This window comes from Bos mutus, chromosome 8 (genome assembly GCF_027580195.1).
Source record: "Bos mutus isolate GX-2022 chromosome 8, NWIPB_WYAK_1.1, whole genome shotgun sequence".
Lineage (NCBI taxonomy): Eukaryota > Metazoa > Chordata > Mammalia > Artiodactyla > Bovidae > Bos > Bos mutus.
Window position 1 is genome coordinate 110,216,962 of NC_091624.1, and position 21,489 is coordinate 110,238,450.

The 21,489-nt window shown below is 49.8% G+C and overlaps 1 protein-coding gene across 7 annotated transcripts in view; it reads left to right on the forward strand.

Moving 5' to 3' along the window:
* Positions 1-19,919, forward strand: part of SH3RF1 (SH3 domain containing ring finger 1) — a 155,204-nt gene extending 135,285 nt beyond the window's left edge. For 5 of the 7 annotated variants that reach the window (XM_070376047.1, XM_070376050.1, XM_070376053.1 and 2 more), the window contains 5 exons: positions 314-484; positions 2,724-2,983; positions 4,028-4,332; positions 8,915-9,207; positions 18,017-19,919. In XM_070376047.1, the coding sequence (XP_070232148.1) occupies positions 314-484; positions 2,724-2,983; positions 4,028-4,332; positions 8,915-9,207; positions 18,017-18,185 (1,198 nt within the window). In that variant the 3' untranslated portion in view covers positions 18,186-19,919. The remainder of the gene's footprint in view (positions 1-313; positions 485-2,723; positions 2,984-4,027; positions 4,333-8,914; positions 9,208-18,016) is intronic. The other 2 variants (XM_070376049.1, XM_070376054.1) reach the window with 2 other exon arrangements.
* Positions 19,920-21,489: the final 1,570 nt, after the last annotated feature.

The window sequence follows — 21,489 nt, forward strand, 5'->3', positions numbered from 1 at the left end:
GATGCCCTGCTGCAGGTGTGCACACTGGGGGGTGGCATCAATTCCTCCACACCCACAAGTACCGTTTGGCGGGGTCATCACCTTTGCACCGGGAGGGCCAGGTGGGAGGTTCTGAGTCGCGCGGCTTCTGCCTTTTCAGAGTGGATGGCTGCCGTTCAGTGGACAGTGATTGAGGCTGCCCACAGATTAAAGGATTCTACTTTCTGTTTACTTTTGTACAAAACATTCAAGGCTTCATGCCAGAGAAGAGTTCTGCGCATCATGTGGTATGTCTGTTCCTCACCTTGAAGTCAGATGTTTTTTCCTCTTCTAGGTATGTTGCCATTTATCCTTACACTCCCCGGAAAGAGGACGAGCTGGAGCTGAGGAAGGGAGAGATGTTTCTTGTGTTCGAGCGCTGCCAGGATGGCTGGTTCAAGGGGACGTCCATGCACACCAGCAAGATTGGGGTTTTTCCTGGCAATTACGTGGCCCCCGTCACGAGGTATGGCTCTGAGCAAGTGGCTTTCTGAGCCCTGAACACAGAAGCTTTGTCCTTTCCCATGATTTCCAGCCTATCCACAGTTCCTTCTCATGTTACAGTTATGTGTTACACAGCCGGCATTTTAGAGGTCTCTGCCTGTATTTGCCAAAGTCCCTTCTAATCCTTAAGATTTTAGCTTACTCTTCACATGTGACATTGTAAGTTTCTCCCAATACAGGTGCTGGTTTTAAATTATTTGCTTTAAGTCGCATGTGAGAAGACTCTACTACACTGTTTTCAGTATTTTTTTGCTAGGAAATTTGTGCTGTTTAATATAAACACAAGTGATGTTATTAATCCTCTTGGTTATGTGATGCTTACCTGACACCTGGCACACAGAATTCTGTGTTCTGCATATTAACGCCAGGTCCTCAAACGGCTCCCTGGTGTATGTGCTGTTATGATCCCCACTCAACAGGTGAGCAGGTTGAGGTGGAGAGGTTAAACAATTTGAGGTCACCCGGTGAAGCGGTGCTGAAAGCCAGGTGTGTATTCCAATAGCTTGGTGATTACGTCTGAATTCTCAATTACTTTTTAGAATGCAATCAGAACTGAAACTCCTTTAACATGACATGAGTCCCTCACCCTTCTCAGGGGAGGGCAGTTTTGCTCCCCAGGGGATTTTTGCAGTGTCTGGACGTGCTTCTGATCGTCACGATGGGGGAGCAGGTGCTACTCGCCGCCAGTGTATAGAAACCAGGGATGCACACGCCACCCTGCAGGGCACGGCACAGCCTTCGCAGAAGGGAGCTGTCTGGCCCCAAATGTCACCGAGGCTGAGAAACCTGTTCTAGGATAGTCGGAGGCGAGCACTTGGGGTGTGTTGATATGCACTGTTCACTTTATTTAAATATAGTCCCCATTCTGGGCACTGAGGACGCTTGCTCTGGGATGACCGTGATGACCTATGATGGGTCAGTGCTGAGAAAACCCCGGGTTTTGGCCACTGGGCTCTTAATAAATGGTCCAACTTAATTGTGTTAAATCATTTCTCAAAGGCCCTGATTTTGAATAAGTGGCTGAATGAACTGACATGCTGTCAGATGTCGGTCTCAGTCCTCAGGCTGGCTGGCAGCCAATCCAATGAAGATCACTGTCATTGCAGATGGCAACAGAACACTGGCTCCAATTAGACTTGCAGATTTCGCATCAGTGTAAACCTTGTCGGTTTATTCTAAAATCTACATTCACAGCCCAGAAGATGGGAGCTCTGTCTTCCCTGGTGGGATAAAACAAACAAACAAAAACCACAACAACCAAGGGAGATAAACCAAGCAACAACCACATGTCGACTTTCTGAAGAAAACATTTTCCTAAGACTCAAATACGAACCATCAAAAGTCTCTGGAGAGACACTTCCTGATGGAAAATTCTGTTATTCCTCACGGTAAATAATGAGGTTTGAGTTAATGAAGCCTTCTGTTTGGTAGAAAGTTCCTATCTATAGAATTGTTGTTTAAATGAATTTAGGATATTAAAAAGTATGTTACATGAAGCTACACTGAACCTAATTTAATGAAATTCAGCCGGTAAATATTTGTTGAGGGCCAGCTGTGCCACTGTAACTGCACATCAGGAAGGGTGGGGAACAACCATTGCCCGTGGCCCTGCTGTCAGGGAACTTGTACTGAGTCAGGAGTATTTCACTGGGAATTGACTAAAAAACTCCACATCATGTTTTGTAATCAAGGGTCATAGAGGAAATACACCTGAAACAGGAGAGTCCCAAGGTCCTGGGCCTGAGGCCAGGCTGCTCAGGATGACAGGATTGAAACGCAGGTGAGGGGGAGGTAGGGTGGAGGGAGCCAGAGGGACATGACAAGAGTGTGCGCACACACGTGCATGTACACGGGGCAGGTACAGAGAAGGCGTACGTGAGCCCAGCTGTGACAGCCTAGACACTGCTCTGACAGGCCGGAGAGGAAGCGTGCAGGCCCTGGAGGCCCAGGGGAGAGTTACCTCCAGAGGGGAGCCGAGCCGAGGAGCTGTGTCACCAGCAGAGTGCTGTGTGATCTTTCTCCCCTCAGAAGAGGTTTCCAGAGCTTTCTCCTCCCCGGGGCCGCTGTTCCTTGAGTGTGTTGTTCTTACCTTTGGTCAGATAACTGCATTCTACAGGGTTACGTCTTAAAGCCCTGCGCCATTTTCTTTGGTGTTGGTCGTCCTCTCTCCCTCTTGCTGATGGACTGGGTTTCTGTCTCAGCAGGGCCGTGACCAGTGCTTCCCAAGGCAAAGTCCCCATGTTGACAACTGGCCCAGCAAGTCGCGGGGGGGTCCCGGCCAACCCTCCCTCTACAGGCGGGCCTGCCCAGAAGCCCCCGGGGAACGGCGTGGCTGGCGGTCCCGGGGTCCCCACAGCCGTGGTGTCGGCAGCTCACGTCCAGACGAGCCCCCAGGCTAAGGTCCTGCTGCACGTGTCTGGACAGATGACTGTCAACCAGGCCCGGAGCGCTGCAAGGACAGGTGGGCGCTGGGCCGAGGCCCCGGGAGAGGGGCCTGAGCAGCCTCAGACCTGCACCAGAGGCTGCGAGGATGTGAAGACAGTCTGAGGATGGTGGAACTTTAGGACAGTCTGAGAGAGCAAGGTGGAACTTTAGGACAGTCTGAGAGAGGAAGGTGGAACTTTAGGACAGTCTGAGAGAGGAAGGTGGAACTTTAGGACAGTCTGAGAGAGGAAGGTGGAACTTTAGGACAGTCTGAGAGCAAGGTGGAACTTTAAGACAGTCTGAGAGCAAGGTGGAACTTTAGGACAGTCTGGCAGAGGGAGGTGGGAGAAGACAATGAATAACAGGAAGCGGGCTCAGCACAGCCTCAGCACCATCACTTTACATTGGCTTCATTTGCCTTCGCCTGCTCAGGTTGTGAATCCAAGCCTGGTCACCAGACCACGGGTCTGAAAGAAATTATTACTAGGTGGGTCCTGAGAATGTCGATAGTACTTGAAAATGTGACTCCTGTGGTCGAGACCAGCGATCTGTGGTCCCACTGCTGTGGAGGCGCACCCCCGTGGACTGCCGTCTGCGTGCTGGGATGAGCTTAGTCACCGCTCTGTTTCAGACACAGTCAGAGTAGCTTTCTTCTTCCCGAAGCGTTTAAAACCTCCCAGGGGTCTTGGTTAACAGTGATAGAGAAAACACGTTCAGTTCTATCCGAAAATCCAAAGGAGGAAGGTAGGTTCTGAGAAAAGGGAGAATAGGAAACAGCACTGGGGCCAGCCTGCTCTGCCCTGCCAGGTGCGTGGGGGGTGGTGCCTCGGCCAGAGCCCGGGGGGCCTCCTGCACCCCTGGGTGTTGTCACCCTGCAGTCGCTCGGCAGACATGGCAGCAGACACTGTGTCGTGGGACAAAGTGGGGCGCTGACCTGGGATCAGGGAGGGGATGATGTCCAGGGGCCCCTCGAGGGTCAGAGCATCTACACCACCATGGTTTCTCATCACCTTGACACGCGCAGGGCTCAGTGAGCAGTGAGGCTCCAGCTCACGCTTTCCTCCTCTCTTCCCTTTTCCAGTCTCGGCGCACAGCCAGGAGCGTCCCACGGCGGCCGTGACACCCATCCAGGTTCAGAGCACCCCGGGGCAGTCTCACCACCCCCTGGTGTCACCGCAGCCCCCAGCCCCGCTGGGCCCCCCTGCCCATGCGGCTGCCAGCGGCCTGGGCCGGGTTGGAGGCCCCCTGGCCTGCGCCACAGCCCCAGCGAGCATCCCTGCTGCTTCCCTGGAGCCCGAGCCCAGCAGCCGCCCTGCGACCCTGCTCCCGGGGACACCCACCTCTCCTGACAGTGGCTCGGCAGCCAGGCCAGACAAGGACGGCAAGGTGAGCCCGGGCGACGGCTGACCCGCTCGCGGTATGGGGAGGTGGGGTTCCATTCAGCTCTGGGGCTTATTCCCTAGCTGCTCACTCCCCTACCCCCTCGCTGCCCTGAACTCCTCCCGGTGAGTGAGCTTTGCTTCTGGTTAACTGTTCTGCAGAAACGCACTTAGGATATGAAGGAGTTGAAACTGTTGATCCGAAATGTTGCTTGTGGATTCATTGTTTCTGCACTGTATTTGATTATAATCTGTGTGGATGTGGATAGTTTTTCTCTTGACTTTAGATATAGGGGGAAATTAATTTCTAATTTGATCTTTTTTATTAAAAAAGATCCTTTGGGCCTGAATTTCAAAGAAATTGTAAGCGGGAAGCTGTGTTTGAAAGACTGACCTGTGGTTGGGTTGTAGACAGAGGCATGTGTGGTGGTTAAACATGCACAGAGAGAGCAGCATGCAGCAGGCTCTGGTAGTCATGCTGCAGGCGTGGCTTCCACTCTGCTCATGCATGCTCCCCAGACCGCTCGCCAGCTCCGGGAAGCTGTGGGATCACACCTGCTTCCACGGTCATGTACATCGCTCTGTTTAAATGACCAGGGAGCCTGTGAACAGGGCTTTATAAGGAAATAAACTTAACAGCCTACTAAAAAGTTAATATTTAATTGTTGAGTTAACAGGAGTGCTTTTGCAAAAGATCGGTATCAGTTCAATGTTTATGATTAACTACGTTAAACTTGTACTCAGTCTCATGTGGTCAACCCTGCCAGGATCTTCAGAAAGTAAACTTACTTTACAGCTTAGATCTGAAGGTTCCAGGACAAGGCATCAGGGGCCATTGTCTCAGAGAATCGGGCTCTGGAGCCCAGGCTTCCAAAGGAAGGATTCATAGAATCTGCAGGATGCCTGTGCTAGGGAGAATAACGGCCCCCAAGGAGGTCCATGTCCTGATCCCTGAAATTTGATAATACATTTCCTTACGTTGCAGAAGGGGTCTTACAGATGTGATTCAATTAAAGGTTTAAAGACGAGTGGATTAGCTGAGTGAGCCCAATATAATAAGCAAAGGGATCTCCTTATAAGGGAGGAAGGAAGATCAGGCCTGGAGGGAGATGACACCAGAAGCAGAGAGCAGTGACCTGTTTGCTCTGCTCAGTCCCCCTCCTGACAAGTGGCCACTGGCCTCTGCTAGGATGCCCTGTGGCCCTGTGTCCTGTTGCGGAGCATCAACACTGTCTTCAGGCAGCTCGAACTCCTGGAAAGTTCCGTCAGCACACACCTGTCCCCCTGTGACTTCAAGCCCTCTCACTGTGCTTTGAGGGACTGCATAGAAAACGATGGTCTCCTTTCTATATGATCCCTGCAAAGAGTTCAGGGTTATCGTCTTTTCTTAAAGGCTTCACTCTTGAGGGTTTTTCCCCCCATATTCTTCATATCACAGATTTCTAATTTCCCTTTCTAAATCTGCCACCTCATTTAATGTTCCCAATTCATTAAAGAGATTGTCCCAATGGCTATAAACTCAGTGACCCATGATTAGTGCAAGGAGCGTCACTTCACCCCCATCACTCCATCCTCTTGCCAGGACACTCGGAGAGAGCTTGGCGGATGCCTGGATGAGATCCAGCTGTCTCTCATTCTCCCATCCAAACAGTTCCCCAGTCGCCTCACCATTTCTGCTGTAACCTGTTAGCCCGCATCTCATGGAGGAGACTTCCTTGGTCTCACTTCCTTTTCTGAGTCAGCCTTTCATCAGATACCCTGTTTTAGGATTTCCCAGGTGGTCTGCAAGTGCTGTTGTGGTCGTCTATGAAAATGAGGACCACACATGTCTTTCTTTGGCATGTTGAGTTGACCTTGGTCCCAGATTCACCTCGATGTGTCAGAGATGGGTTGTGTTCCAGCTGTTAATTTCCTCAGTCCACTGGGGTGGATCAGCCTGTCGGGAGGAGTGGTTTCACCTCTGAATCCCAGTTCCTCCCCTGTTTCCCTCCTACCAAGGTTTGTTCTTGCTGTCTAGTCTGAAAGGGACTCTTCATGCATCTGAGGACCACCATCCACCCCAGGCACCAGATCCATGTCTTTCTTGTTCCCAACAAAACTTTAAAGCAGCACACACCCCACCCCTACTTTTTTCGGTCATTCGCGTTTTTGTGAGTTTAAGTTCATTCTGGCCTTCAGCATCTTGACTTGCCACAGCCATGGTGTGTTCTTCTTGGGGCCCTTCTCCTGATCCTTTTGTGGAGGCCTTTCTGCCACTTCCTGGGTCATTATCATCACTTGCTGGGGCATCATGTAAGTGCCTTCATCATTGGGTGCTTCTGCCCCTTCACCTGCTGGGGTGATTTACAGTGTGTGCTTGGAGCCGAAGCTTCAGGATTTCCTTCTGAATTTCAGGCCATGCATATATTTTCTTGTAACTTTTAAAAATCAATTCTCACTAATTACTAGAGAAATACAAATAAAAACTACAGTGAGGTATTAATATCACCTCACATTGGTCAGAATGGCCATTATCAAAAAGTCTACAAATGAGAAGGCTGGAGTGGGTGTGAAGAAAAGGAAACCCTTGTACACTGTTATGAGAATGTAAATATGATGACTAGTGCAGAGAACAGTGTGGAGGATCCTTAAAAATTGAAAAATAGAGTAACCATGTGACCCAGCAATCCCATTGCGGGGCATATGCCCAGAGGAAACCATAACTCAGAAAGATACGTGCACCCCATTGTTCACAGCAGCACTGTTTACAGCAGCCAAGACGTGGAAACCGCCTGAGTATCTGTCAGCATAGGAGTGGGTCAAGGAGGTGTGGCACATGCACACAGTGGACTATCACGCAGTCATAAGGAAGAACAAAATAATGCCGTTTGCAGTTACAGGGACAGACCTAGAGACCGTCACACTGAGTGAAGTGCGGCGGACACAGACAAATACCATATAATGTTGCTTACGTGTGGAATATAAAAAGAAAAAGGGCACAAACGAGCTTATTTACAACACAGAGTAGGGTCGCAGACATAGAAAACAAACATGGTTAGCAGGAGGTAAGAGAGGGAGAGACAGATTGGGATCGATATGTGCACACCACCGTATAAATAGATGACTAATAAGGACCTAATGTATAGCTCAGGGACCTCTGCTCAGCGTTCTGTAATGATGTTCCCTATGGGAAGAGCCCCTGCCCTGCAGGTTAGCAGTGCTGTGGGCCACGTTAGGTAAATGGGGCCCGTGGTGCAGACCGCCTGGGATGATCGTCTGATAAATGGTTACCTTTGTTTCCTTCTGCCAGACTGTCTCTAACTGAACTCTGTTATTATGGATCCTCCCCTACCCCACCCCCCGCCACCGTGCCCAAGGGATATTTGACTGAGTTTGAACTAAGTCAGTATTCAGGAAGAATTCCTCAGTGTTCTCTCTCCTTGAGGGCTGCTTATAGTTCTCCTTCCCTGTTAGTGGATCTTAATAGTCCCAGTTTGCCTAGAGAGCGTTCTAAAGGGTTATTTCTCTCAACTATTGTATTTTCGGACCATGTTTTCAGTCAGAGGACTTGATGACACAGTTGACACATTAGTAAAGCAACTTAAAATGATGGTTGTTATTACTTTGGGCATCAGAAGAATATTGACACCTGGGGTCTGGGCACAGAGAAGATCCAGCCCTAGATCTGGTTTCCTAGCAGAGCAAGACCAAAAGGAAAAGACCACAGGGGACCAAGACCCATGAGGTGGCTTCTATGGCTTGAGGTTGATGGGAGTAATTCTCATTTATACACTTGCTTGCAAAAAGACACATAAAATGTTTTTATTATACTGATGGGCTTTTTTCAAATTTTGTACTTGTTTTTGGTAAAGAATCCGCCTGAAATATAGGAGACATAGATTTGATCCCTGGGTGGGGAATATCCCCTGGAGAAGGAAATGGCAACCCACTCCAGTATTCTTGCTTGGAGCATCCCATGAACAGAGGAGCCTGGCTATAGTCCATGGGGTCGTAAAGAGTTGGACATGACTGTTTTTGAATTAAAGAAGTATTTGCACAACAGATATGGTTTGACTTCTGTTATTATCAGTTTGTTAAATTTCATCAACGTAGTGATGAGTGAATATGACTTAGCCCTTCACCCTGATCAAGACATCATCCCCTATGAGGGATAAGCCTCAGGTCTATGGCTGTGGAGTAAGATACTAAAATGCAAGTGGGTTTATGTTAGTTGAGTATAGCACACAAGAATTGAAGATTTCAGGAAATTAAAGCTATCGTCTGAAATTTCCATTTTGTCCTGAAGTGTCTACTTTGCCTTTGCCAAGCCTGGGAAGTGAATTGGTGGGATTTTGGTTTCCCATCCTTTTTATCTACTCATCCCACCTCCATGGAGGTTGGTGATGAGCACTTGAGTGTCCAAAACCAGGGAAGATGCGCAGGTGGGTGGACGTTGCGCAGAGAGGTAAAGGGCATTGAGCACACAGCCCCAGGAGCCGGACCAGGAGTCCCAGACACCCTCAGGGGTCCCTTGGAAAGCTCAAATCTGAACTTGAAACTCTACCAACAGAACCATGTCTCCAACCCATGCACTTTTTTTTTTTTCTTAGAAAGAGAAAAAGGGGCTGTTGAAGCTGCTGTCCGGGGCCTCCACCAAGCGCAAGCCGCGGGGATCACCGCCGGCCTCACCCACGCTGGATGCCGAGCTGGGGGCCGAGCTGTCCTGCGGGCCCCCGGGTCCCCCCTGCGCCTGCCCTGGGCCCTGCGATGGGGACACCATGGCCCCCGGCCCCCAGCGCAGGGCCTCCTCCCTGGACTCGGCCCCAGTGGCGCCACCCCCCCGGCAACCCTGCTCGTCCCTGGGCCCCGCGGCCAGTGAGGTGCGGCCCACCGTGTGCGAGAGGTGGGTTCTCGTCATGGGCGCTGGGAGCCGGCAGGTCTGCGGCACCCACGGCGTCTCCGGCTCCTTCCTGGGGTCTGTGGTGACAGCCGGCGCTGGCTCCTGTCCCCCTCGGGTGACACGCTCCATCTCTGCGGTCCCCTCTACATCCTCACCCTTTTCCATCATGTCTCCAGAGCTCTCCTCTATGGGGCAGTGGTCACGGCAGCCCTGGCCCTGCCTTCTCTTGGCTCCTCGTTCACGGCCAGCCAGCCACCCTCGTTTCATCTTCGGCCCTTTTAATCAAAGGTTTATGAACACCACTGCCTGCTAGTTGGAGGGCTCCTGGAGTGTTCCGTCCCCCAGAGTTCTCTTCAGCTTCTTCCTGAGCCAGAATGTGGCAGAGTTCTTCTGGCCCGACCCCTGCTGACCCGCTGACGGGGCTCCGTTACCCTCAGAACAGTGAGCCCTGTTCAGTGACTGTGGCCTCGAGTCACCTTTACAGATGGGAGCTGTCCTGTCTGTGTCGCTGCTGGGGCTCTCGGAGCGTGTTAGGAAAGAAAATCTATTTAATAAAACAGAAACCTGCTAGGAAAAAAATAAAGCCGATCCGAGAGCAAAAAACAAAAACCGAAACCCTGCTCGGATCATATGAATTAAAAGTGCGGCATGGTCTGTTGCCTGAGAAGATGGCATGAAGCACTCGGAAACTAGAGGACTGTTTTCCCATAACGTTAGCATAAGTATGTAAGCGTTTGCTGGAGGAGGTGCCATCTGTCTCTGCAGGCTCGAGTCCCCCTGTCCCTGAGTCTCACACAGAGCATGTTTCTCATCTGTGGTGGTGTCGCCTTTGGGGCAGTATTTTCAGTTAATGATTCAAGATCTTACTGTAAAGTGTTATACTTTACAATGACTTCAATCCACCTGAACTCTGTATTTCAGATGAAATACCCACTAAACCTGAGGCCTGCACTCAGACAGTTTGAGGGGCTTACTTTATTACCCAGAAGTAACTCGGGAAAGAATTAAACAATCCATGTGCCTTAAATACAAAGTACACTGTTCGCTGTGGACTTTTATGGGGGCATGAGATAGTTCTGTGTAGTTCTGACCCTTCTAAAACCAGTTTTGAAATGAGACATTACCCTGAAGTGTTTCTGCCTCACCTGTGAAACCATTCTGTCTTTCCCCTCATCCACTGGGCTCTCAGTAAAGCTTTGAGGTTTTGCCCCAAGTTCACATCCCCCTTCGTTCCAAGAGTCTTGCTTTTTCCTGTGATGTCTCTTGGCTCTCCAGGGAGGGCACCTCTGCTCCTGGACCCAGTCCAGTGACTCGTTTACTCTCTCTGGGCCACAGAGGCGGTTCCTCGCCCCCCAATGCTGAGTGCAAGTCCCTCTGCGAGCTGAGCCTGCCCGCTGCCCTGTCATTGGTGGTGTCCCTGTGTCTGCCTGGGGCTGCTTCACTGTACCAGACCCCCCCACTCCCCACCAGACTCTGGCCAGCACTGACACCTCTCCACGCCCCCCACCCCCAGCACTGGCTCTTTCCAGAGGCCCGGTGTGCCAGTCTCCAAGCTTCTGCACCCCAGCCTTGCTCACAGAGGGGCGCCTTGCTCACAGAGGGGCGCCTTGCTCACAGCAGGTCGCCTTGCTTACAGAAGGCTCCCACAGTCCAGAGCATCTCAACAGGAGGGGCCGTAGGTGGCTGCCCCTCCAGACAAGGCGCAGGCGGGTTTACTGCTGATCATGTGGGCAGGGCACGCTGGGATCCTCTGCCTGGTATTTTATGGAAGCATTTCCATTTTTACAAGTGGGAAAGTGGTCTTTGGAGAGAATTTCTGCCCCGCATTTATATTTTTATAATCCACGTGCTCAGTGGAATATTGAATATAATAGCCAGCCTTACCAGCTTCTCATGGCCTTTTTGCCATCCTACAGCCATGGTGATGGTATGTGTCTAACTCAGCTTCTTAGGGTCTGCCTGACTATAGACACAATAGGAAAAATGTGTGGAAGCAAGTAGCATAGGAAAACAGTCTATTATCCTGTTATCCACTGGGAAGGAAATTTTTTGGTTACTCAGAAACTTCCAAGGGTGTATTTTAGGGATTACCTCTTTTGGAATTTAAAAAATTTCAACCTAGGAAAAAGTACTTCATGCTAAAAATGCAGGGAAGGTTAGCTTTCACATCAGTCTAATTTAGGAAGCATTTCAGGATCTTAGCATCCTCAATTCACCAGAGTCTAAATGTCACGACTCCTGCCCCCACAAAGTGCAAGAGCATGGTGCTCTTCTGGTAGAATTTTTCCTTCTAGAGTTCCAGAGAAATATTTTTAATGTGTAATATCAGTCTAGTATGAGATAGGATTCATCTACAGATGAGAGTGACAACAGGAATAAAATTTCCTCTTGAAGTGGGACCCTGCCCCGTAAATCTCAAGTGGGAGAAGGGGAAGCTCTGCTTACGTCTCACACTATGAGGAGGGCGGGAGGCGCCTGGAGGTGTGCTGGCAGATCTGGTGCCAGCTGAGCCTGTTCTCCGCGGAGCAGAAGGAATCTTTTGTGTTTGTGAAAGAGACTGAGGAAAACAAGCACGAAATGCTGTATTCTGGGGACGGAATAGAATTGATGACAGCGGAGATAATAAAGCAGATATTGAAGGCTCTATTTTGGAAGGACTGAGGAAAAATAATTAGGAAATTGCAAAGAGAAAGTAGAAATAAAATATTTCAGAAGGGATGGCAAATAAAGTACATGTGACAGTTTTTTTTTTTTTTTCCTACGAAAAGAAATTACAGATAAAGTAGACACAGCAAGTCATCTTTGTATATTTTTAAGTTTAGGTTTTAAACTGATAACCACGTACCGATAAGCCCATCTGCTAAGTTGGAAAAGGACCTCTGCTCCTTGATCAGGGACCATACCAGAAAACATACAAATTGGACAGAGATAGATTTATAGAAAGGCAGCTGGGCTTAAACAGAATGATTAATTTGAGGCTGTGACAGTGAACCCCCTGGAGGAAGCAATGAGTGTAAGTCACTCAGACTTCAAGCAAACTACGAAGCAGGCAAGTCTGGTTTTGCTAGTGACATGCCGTAGTAGAGGTCAGCCACCCAGACGGGACAACGGGCACCCTGCCTCCCAGAGCCTGGGGACTCGATCTGGGCAAGATCCGGAGAGATCAGAAACAAAAAAGCGTGAACTGCAGAAAACATGAGAAAGACCAAAAAATTAAGGAAGTGGGAAATTTGTGCTAATGAAAGACTGCGGGTGCCCATCTAAGCAGAGACTGGAATGCCTGAGCCCGGAGCAGAAAGACTGCCCTGGGGGTGTCCGTGGAGCTGCTTCATACAGCAGGCTTCCCTTTCTTGCATTCCACCTGGGTCAGCATCCCCCAGATCTCAGGGTCACACGAGAGGCGGAGGCCCTCTCAGGGCCGGGCCTGTGAGCCGCCCTCCGTGCCCTCTGTCACCCCCAGGCTTTGTCCGAAAGGAGCAGGAGGCACGTAGCTTTTGATGGTTTTCCTTCCTTCCTCGCTCCTTCCCCGTCTGTCTTCTTTGCTTTCTTATTTCTTTCAGCTTTCCATTAATTTTTATTTTTATTTTTTTTTAGTATTTATGCTTTCATTTTATTGTTTTTAAGAATTAAACTGCCACCTCAGTAGTCTTTTAAGAGCAATATAATGAAACATACATACATTTAATTTAGACTTACATCCATCATAGCTTCAAAGGCTTCCCTGAAATAAGGCTGGGATTCACATCTTTTTCCTTAAGGAAAGAAACACTAACAGTAATTTTGTTATCCTTCTACCCACCCACCCTCATTCAAACAATAACTAGATGAATTCAAGTCTAACACCATTTAAAAAAAAAAAACTGTCTGCTACAACACATTCATCTGAACTGCCTCCCTGCATAACACATATTTCTTAAACCTAACCAAATATTTTAAGCCTATGAGACTTAACATGTGGAATTTTACCGTGATAACATTTTTTTGTTCAATACATAGTAGTGAATTTCAATTAAGTCAGGTGAGCTCTTCATAAATAGCTGAGAAGCTTTAAAGTGAGTTTTGTTAATTTTTCCATTAATTTTTAAAAATATGTATTTGTCTGGCTGCACCGGGTCTTTGTTGCAGCATAAGAATTTCTAGTTGTGACCTGTGGGATCCACTTCCCTAACCGGGGGTTAAACCCTGGCCAGGCTCCTGCACTGGGAGGGGGGAGTCTTAGCCACCAGACCACCAGGGAAGTCCCTTCATTTGTTTTTAAATTAATTTATCTTTTTTTAAATTGTGGTAAAATGTCCATAAAATGTGCCATTTTTTTTTCAGGGATACAGTTCAGTAGTATTAAGTACATTCACATTGTTGTATAACCATCACTGCCATCCATTTCTAGAGCTTTTTCGTCACCCTGTTAAACACTCACTTTCCATTCCTGCCTTCCCCAATTCCTGACAAACCCTCTTCTCGTTTCTGTCTCTCTGGGTCTGACTAGTCTCCACATCTCATAGGTGGAATTGTGTGTGACTGATTTCACTCAGCATAATATTCATCCATGTTGTAACTTTTGTCAGAATTTTATTCCTTTTTGAGGAACGTTGTACATTTGGAAAAATCACTTTGCTATACAATTAAACCTTTCCTTTTGTCGTTGGACATTCTTATGAAGGATTCTTATGTGTACTGTGCTAAGGACCATGCACAGGGCTTCTGGAATCTGGTCAGGGATGAAGTTTCCTTCAGTCACGGGGCAGATGGAGCAAGGCTTTGAGAGCCTGTTGGACATGGGTGGGCTCTGGGCTTGTCCGAGGGCGCCCCCAGGGGACCGTGTGAGCCAAGGCCTGGGGTTGGGGGCAGAGGCCGTACCTGGGGGCTGTGTCCCGGTGCACAGGTGTGTGTGCACATTCATGGGGATGACCATTAGCTGTGGCTGCAGAGAGATTGAGGCCATTGAGCGCTTCACATGCCAGACTGGGGAGTAACCTTGCTCCAAGGAGTTGGGAAGCTGTAAGGAATATTGAGCAAGAAATAGCTGCAAATAGAGCTGGCAATTAAGAAAGTTAGTATTTTGATCATATGCAGAATGCAGTGGGGACAGGAGGAGATTGGAGGCTGGGAGGACAGGCAGGTTATTTGCTCAGGTGGGACAGGTCAGAGCGGCGAGGCTGGGGTGCAGATGTGGAAGGTGGACCCCAGGTCCATGGCAGTTGTGGGAGAGAATTATGGCCCCTGAGGCGTGGGACGCCCCAGAATCCCTGCTCAGAACACCCAAGGGGTCGTGGCTGGAGCAACGGGTTTTGGGCTCTATGGCTGCACTCACATTGCCTGGGGTCAGTGAATATGGACTTTACAAAGCTTCTCCGTGCCTGAGATGGTGGCCCGCTGTGCCCAGCATTGGTCTTGAGCGTCCCTGTTGGGAATCTGTGTGCACACCGCTCTTCGAGCCAGGGCCAGGATCTGAGCAGAGTCTCTGCTGCAGCCACTGGTCTCCCTATGGTCCAAGGTCATGGTTCTTGCTCCTCTCAGCCCAGGAGACTCGTCACTCAGCCATGAAAACCCGCTCCCCTGGGAACTTGGCAGGAAGATTGTGGTCTTAGCTTGGCAGCAATTCAAGTTCAGAAAATGTTTGACGGAGTTGGTTTAGTGCATTTTCTAAAATGCAAATGTTAATCTAGTTACTTTTTTCAATAACAGCTTTTGTTCCATGTCACCTTTAAGGCAGCTCGCGGAGGACCAGGGTCGATACGTTTAATCAGAGATTGGCTCTGAATATGATGAGTTACTTGTGTGCTTCTTCCTATAATTATGGAGCTTTGCTCAAATGTTAACCTGCCCCAGATGGCAGCATGGCTTTTCACAGGCTCTTCAACCTGTTGGCATCAGAGCTGAGACACCTTCTCATCTGGATCCCTTGCCTGAGACGCACGGTCGTGGTGGGAACTGGCGCTCAGGGTGTGAACTCTGTGACAGACGAGTGTTGAGTGCATCATACCCCTGTTGTCCCCACATCCTCTGGTAACACCTGTGTGGTCACAGCCATCCTAGTGCAAAGATGAGGAAATTAAGGCTCAAGCAAAAGCTGCTCTGAGCATAAGCCCCAGGCCCACTTCTCACGAGAGGCCAGGCCTCCCCCTACAACCTGCAGGCTTGCTCAGACGCAGCCTGTCCTGTCTCTGGCTTCCCAGGACCTCTCTTACGAACAGCCAGGCAGCCTCCGTGCTGCGCTTCTGCTCAACACCCCGGACGGCAACTTGGTTCCCGAGCCCAGAGTCACCTAGGAATGGTCCAGGCAGCCGCTGGGCCTTTGCAGAGATGCCTTTATTAATCGAGTCATAGCCTGAGGCTCTTGCTCACGTCCTCGCGTAAATGGACTCTGGTCATTATGGGTTGGAGGCTGGTAAAACCAGTGATCTTCCAGAAGGACTGCGCTCTGATGGGTTTCATGAGGTTGGGGCAGTTGTGTAGACTCAGTTCCGACGACCATTTTTTCAGCCATGACATTCTCTATGTGCTGTTAAGAGTGAGTCCTAGGAGGCTAGAGGTTCGTTTTCTGACTTTAAGAGCCAAATGAGAGTAGAAACTCAGCCACTTTTATAGCTCTGTTGTTGTTGTTTAGTTGCTAAGTTGTGTCCAACTCTTGGCAACCCTGTAGCCTGTACCCACCAGGCTCTTCTGTCCCTGGGATTTCCCAGGCAAGAATAGTGGAGGGGGTCACCGTTTAGGCTCTAAGTTCATTTTCTGACTTTGAGAACCAAATGAGCGTAGAAACTCAACCACTTGAATAGCTTCATACTCACTGATTAGCATCAGCCAGCAAGAGAGGTGTGTCCACACTTATAAGTGTAACACATTACTCCAGAACTCAGAGGCTTAACTTAACCGTGAACATGTATTGTTTCGCAGTTCTGGAAGTTAGGACTTTGCGGGTGGCATACACGACTGGTCCTGAATTAGGGCATTTTTTGAGGTTAGTGTCCAGACATCCACCTGAGCAACAGTCTCGTGAAGGCTTGAGTAGGGAGAGAAGACCCCTTCCAGGTGGCTGCCCATTGCCAGCGACTTTTGGAAAGAGACCTCTCTTACCTGGCCTGCACATGTGTGCGCGGGGGGATGACTCAGCTGGCAGCGAGGGTAGTTTCCAGGAGGCTGCAGAGTGGGGACCCCCGCACACCCGTTAGGACCGTGCCTCAGCACCCCAGATCATCATTTGTGCAGGCTTCTGTTGGTCACACAGGTGGGCAGAGACCACACAGAGTGAGACACAGCTCACCTCCCCAGGGCTTCCGTGGCTCTTGAGCATAATTTTGCAGAAGGAAACAAGCCTGGAAGCAGGGGGTGCTATGCTAAGTCATTTCTGTCATGTCCGACTCTGTGCAACCCCATAGACGGCAGCCCACCAGGCTCCCCCATCCCTGGGGTTCTCCAGGCAAGAACACTGGAGTGGGTTGCCATTTCTTTCTCCAATGCATGAAAGTGAAAAGTGAAAGGGAAGTCGCTCAGTCGTGTCTGACCCTCAGCGACCCCATGGACTGCAGCCTTCCAGGCTCCTCCATCCATGGGATTTTCCAGGCAAGAGTACTGGAGTGGGGTGCCAGGGAGTAGCTGGCCTTAAACCAGCCAGGCTTCAGGAATCTTGAAATGATAATTACCCCTTCTCCCAGTGATCCCTGAGTTGAGAACGCTCGGAGAAGCAGACCATAGGTCAGACCCGTGGCAATCAGATTGAGCAGGTGGCCCCAGTCCCCTCCTTGTGTGAACCTTGGGACAAGCTGCCCCAGAAAGAGCTGGGTGTGTAAGGAAGAGCTTCCCTGGAGTCCCATCCTCATCCAGCTCAGTCCTTGGTCACTTGTGGACTTTTATGCACGTCCAAGCGCTGTTCACAGCAGGTCTCTACTCAACAGGGGACGGTAGCGGTTTGGGTCATTTTACCAACATTGTAGGCAGATTTGTGCTCTGTCCTGCTCTGTCAACATCTGAGGTATGCATGCTGGCTTTGCCTGACTCTGAGCAGCTGTAACTGAGCCCCCACCTTCCCTCTCCCTCCCCGACTTCTACTGTCATCATTCTATCATCTGCCTCTGCCTCCCTGCTCCCCCTCCCTCCCTCATCCATCATCCTCCCCTTCTGTCCTCCTGCCCCTCATCATCGGTCTGTTCCCCCGTCTATCATCTATTCCCCCGTCTATAATCTATTCCCCCATCTATCTTTGATTTATTCTCTCTCCCTGTATCATCTGTCTATTCTCTGTCACCCATCTACTATCTATCTGTTCCCCTGTCTATCATCTATTCCCCCATCTATCTTTGATTTGTTCTCTCTCCCTGTATCATCTGTCTATCTATTCTCTGTCACCCATCTACCATCTATCTGTTCCCCCGTCTGTCTATCACTTACTCTCTCTCCCCGCATGTACCATCTCTCCCTCTGTGCTCTGGAGCCTGACTGTCTGTCATCTGTCTGTTCTTTGTGCCATCTCTCTGTCACCCACCACCTCTCAGTCACCCACCGTCTCTCAGTCACCCACCACCTCTCTGTCACCCACCGCCTCTCAGTCACCCACCGCCTCTCAGTCACCCACCGCCCCTCAGTCACCCACTGCCTCTCAGTCACCCACCGCCTCTCAGTCACCCACCATCTCTCAGTCACCCACCACTCCTCTGTCATCCACCGCCCCTCTGTCACCCACCGCCTCTCTGTCACCCACCGCCTGTCACCCACAGTCTCTCTGTTCACCCACCGCCTCTCTGTCACCCACCGTCTCTCTGTCACCCACCGCCTCTGTCACCCATCTCAGTCACCCATCTCTGTTTCCCCACCGCAGGCACCGGGTGGTGGTCTCCTACCCGCCGCAGAGCGAGGCAGAGCTGGAGCTCAAGGAGGGCGACATCGTGTTCGTGCACAAGAAGCGGGAGGACGGCTGGTTCAAGGGCACGCTGCAGCGGAACGGGAAGACGGGGCTTTTCCCCGGGAGCTTCGTGGAGAACATCTGAGGGGCCGCCGGGCCAGACCACATCTGTCTCCACGGCCCTCTGATGGCCCGCGGGCACTTGGCCCCTTGCCTTGGTCACCTGCCACCTGCCTTGAGCTGTCTGATTCACTCCACAGAGGAACCTAGCTGAGATGGACAACTGTTTACAAGGCTTAACTAATTTATTTGCTTTTTTAAACTTGAATTTTTCCTGTAATAGATGAATTCTTTGGATTATGATTTTGAGAAGTTATTAATTTATGAAACAGTAGCCGATGAGAGGCTGGGTGACCCCCTGTTGGGAGCAACAGACCCCCTCGGTGTAGAAGATGGCCCCCGGGCTGCCCTGGTGGCTCAGAGGGTTAAGAAGACGGCCCCGCCTTCCCGGGCTCACTCCCTTCTTTGGGTCCGGGATGCCGGCTGTCGCGCCTGGCCGTCTCTCTGGGAAGTCAGGGCCCATGAGTGAACCCAGGGCGCTGAGGGGGGCCCGGGTGGCGAGGTGGGCACCTGTCTTTCTGGTTGGGTCTGGAGTCACCCCAGAAGCCAGTCCTCACTTTAATAGTGAGGGTCTCCGATTTCCTAGGAGAAGGGGGAATAAAGCACAACCCTTGGAGAGCATGTGTTCAGAGCTCGGCTCAGTGGCTGGACGTTGAAGAATCGTGGGTGCGCCCTGTCTGCAGATGGCCCTGAATGACCCCATGTTGTCACCACAGGCGGCCTCCGCGTGAGGGCCACAGGCGTTCGTGGGGCTCTTCCCATGCCCCCCACCCCGGGGTGGGGCTGCACCCCACACAGCAGCCACAGGGGATGCCGCGGCCGTGCGGCTGGGCTGGGCAGCCCCTTGTCTGCCCAGGTCACCCCGAGCGCCGCTGTCCCCGGGCGGCTGAGGCCTGGGCTGTGCCCCTTGCAGGCTGCTGGGCATGGGTGGGCTGAGCCCACGGCCCCCGCCGCCCCTCTGTGACAGCCATGCCGCCCCCACCCCAGCCAGCCACACAGCCTGGCTCAGGGCCCCCTCACAGCAGAGCCAGGGAGGGGGCCTGGCAGCGGCAGAAACAGTGACCACAGTTTTCTCATGAGAAAGCAAAAACAAAACCCTTCTCATTTTTTACCTTTAAGAATTGCAACTAGGGAGTCAAAACATGGACTGAGAGTCTTCTTGCAAGCAGTTTTATGGTCTTAAAGAGAGATATTATGTGGTTGAAATGAAATCATTCCTAAATTAACCATTTTTTATAAGACACTGTACATTATGTTCCTGTGTATTGAATTTTTAAAAAAATACTTTACTGGGATATTCATGTAATATATAAAGTTTTGGTGAAATGAACTTCAGCTAGGAAAAAGGCTGCCATCAGCTTTCATGTGTGTAAGTTGACACCAATGTGTCATAATATTCTTTATTTTGGGAAATTAGTGTATTTTATAAAAATTTTAAGAAGTAAAAAGACTACTACCGGATAAGATCACTTTTTTACCTGTCTTTTCTCCATATTTTAAGCTATGTGATTGAAGTACCTCTGTTAATAGATTCCTGGTATGAAGTTGGTTAAAATTTCATCTGTTAATAGATCACTTAGATAATATAATGTATGGGTTTTCTGTTGGTTTTCGGGCACAGTAGATGGAGACTTTGTAACAAGGGCTTGTTACTTGGCGATAGGGTAATGATAAAATTGCAGTTTATCATTCCTTTTCATGTTAATAATTTGAAGACTGGAGAAAAGGTTCAAGATTAAAATTTGATGTTCAGACTTTATGACTCCTTTACTTTTTTCTTTTCTTTTTGAAACATGGGACACATTTGACATCATTTCTACTTCGTAAGGGAGAAGGCAATGGCACCCCACTCCAGTACTGTTGCCCGGAAAATCCCATGGATGGAGGAGCCTGGTAGGCTGCAGTCCATGGGGTCGCTAAGAGTCAGACACGACTGAGTGACTTCACTTTCACTTTCCACTTTCATGGCATCTACAACAATCAGCTTGCTGGCTGTGATATATTTTAGCCCTCCAGTCAGCAAACCATGTTTATTAAGGTTTCCCCAAAGGTTATAAAGAGTGTGTAGCATCTCACCGGGGAGCGGGTGACACGCCTGCTGCCCTTTCCCTGCTCATGGTGGCTACATCGTCTGATGACTCCGCAAGTCTTTTCTTAGCTACAGGAGGACCAGACCTAAACCACCTGTGCCACAGCCTGTATGTCTCAGCAAGGCTTGGGAACATCATCTGCAGACTCACTGTGACTTTAATCTCCCCTGGAAACCACAAAGTCCTAAGTTTAAAAGGACTGTGTCTACCAGGTTAAAAATATATGCATTTTCCTAATTTAATTTTTGTTGTTGCTGTTAGTTGCTAAGTCGTGTCCAATTCTTTGTGACCCCGTGGACTGTAGCCCCCCAGGCTCCTCTGTCCATGGGATTCTCCAGGCAAGAATACTGGAGTGGGCTTCCATTTCCTTCTCCAGGGGATATTCCCGACCCAGGGATCAAACCCGTGTATCTGACATCTCCTGCATTGGCAAATGGGCTCTTTACCACTAACTAGTGCCACTTTAGTTTTGCCGAAAGTGACCTCTGTAACCAGGTGGGCAAGACAGTGATGGCTTCGTTTCCTCCTGTTTCCGCCCCGTCTCCTGCCTGGGTGACAGTGAGGAGGAGGAAACTGCAGCCCTGTATTGAAAAGTGCTATTTTAACACGTGCATTGTTTTCACCTCTGCTTTCAAATATTTCACTTCTTCCTCCCAGAGTGTACGCATGTGGCCTTGGCTGAGTCTGACTGAGTCTAGAAGGAACCAGTGAAGGTGGTGTTTCCCTGTGGTGCATGGACATCTCTGTCCCTAGTGAGAGCAGGACAGTGTTTTCATCCTCCAAAACTCAGGCAACGATTTCAATTCAGAGCTCTTTACAATATTAGGGTTCAAATTTAGAAAATGCTTTCAATAGGTTTTAGAGTAAGTTGTAAGCTCATTGTTTGTATCTGTGTGAAAATTTTTAAATGGTTTCAAGCTGGTAAAATGATGCTCTTATTAAGCTTATCCACATTGCTTCTTTCCAGATGTGCCAACCCACCAGAATAATGGAGGGGATGTCCCATAAGGGTTGCCATGTCCAGGCTGAGCGTGGGCTTGCCTTTCCTTGACTCCTGTGAACACCTGGCTCTGCCCCTGGTGGTGAGTTGCACCAGAGACTGGAAGGAGCTAATAGGGTGGCTGGTGTGAACTGTGGATGTCTTAAAATGCCGTCTTTCTGGTTTACAAGGGAATATTTATTTTACTTCTGTTGTCTTTCCTGCTAATAAATTTTATTAACTTTCTGACTTGGCTGTTT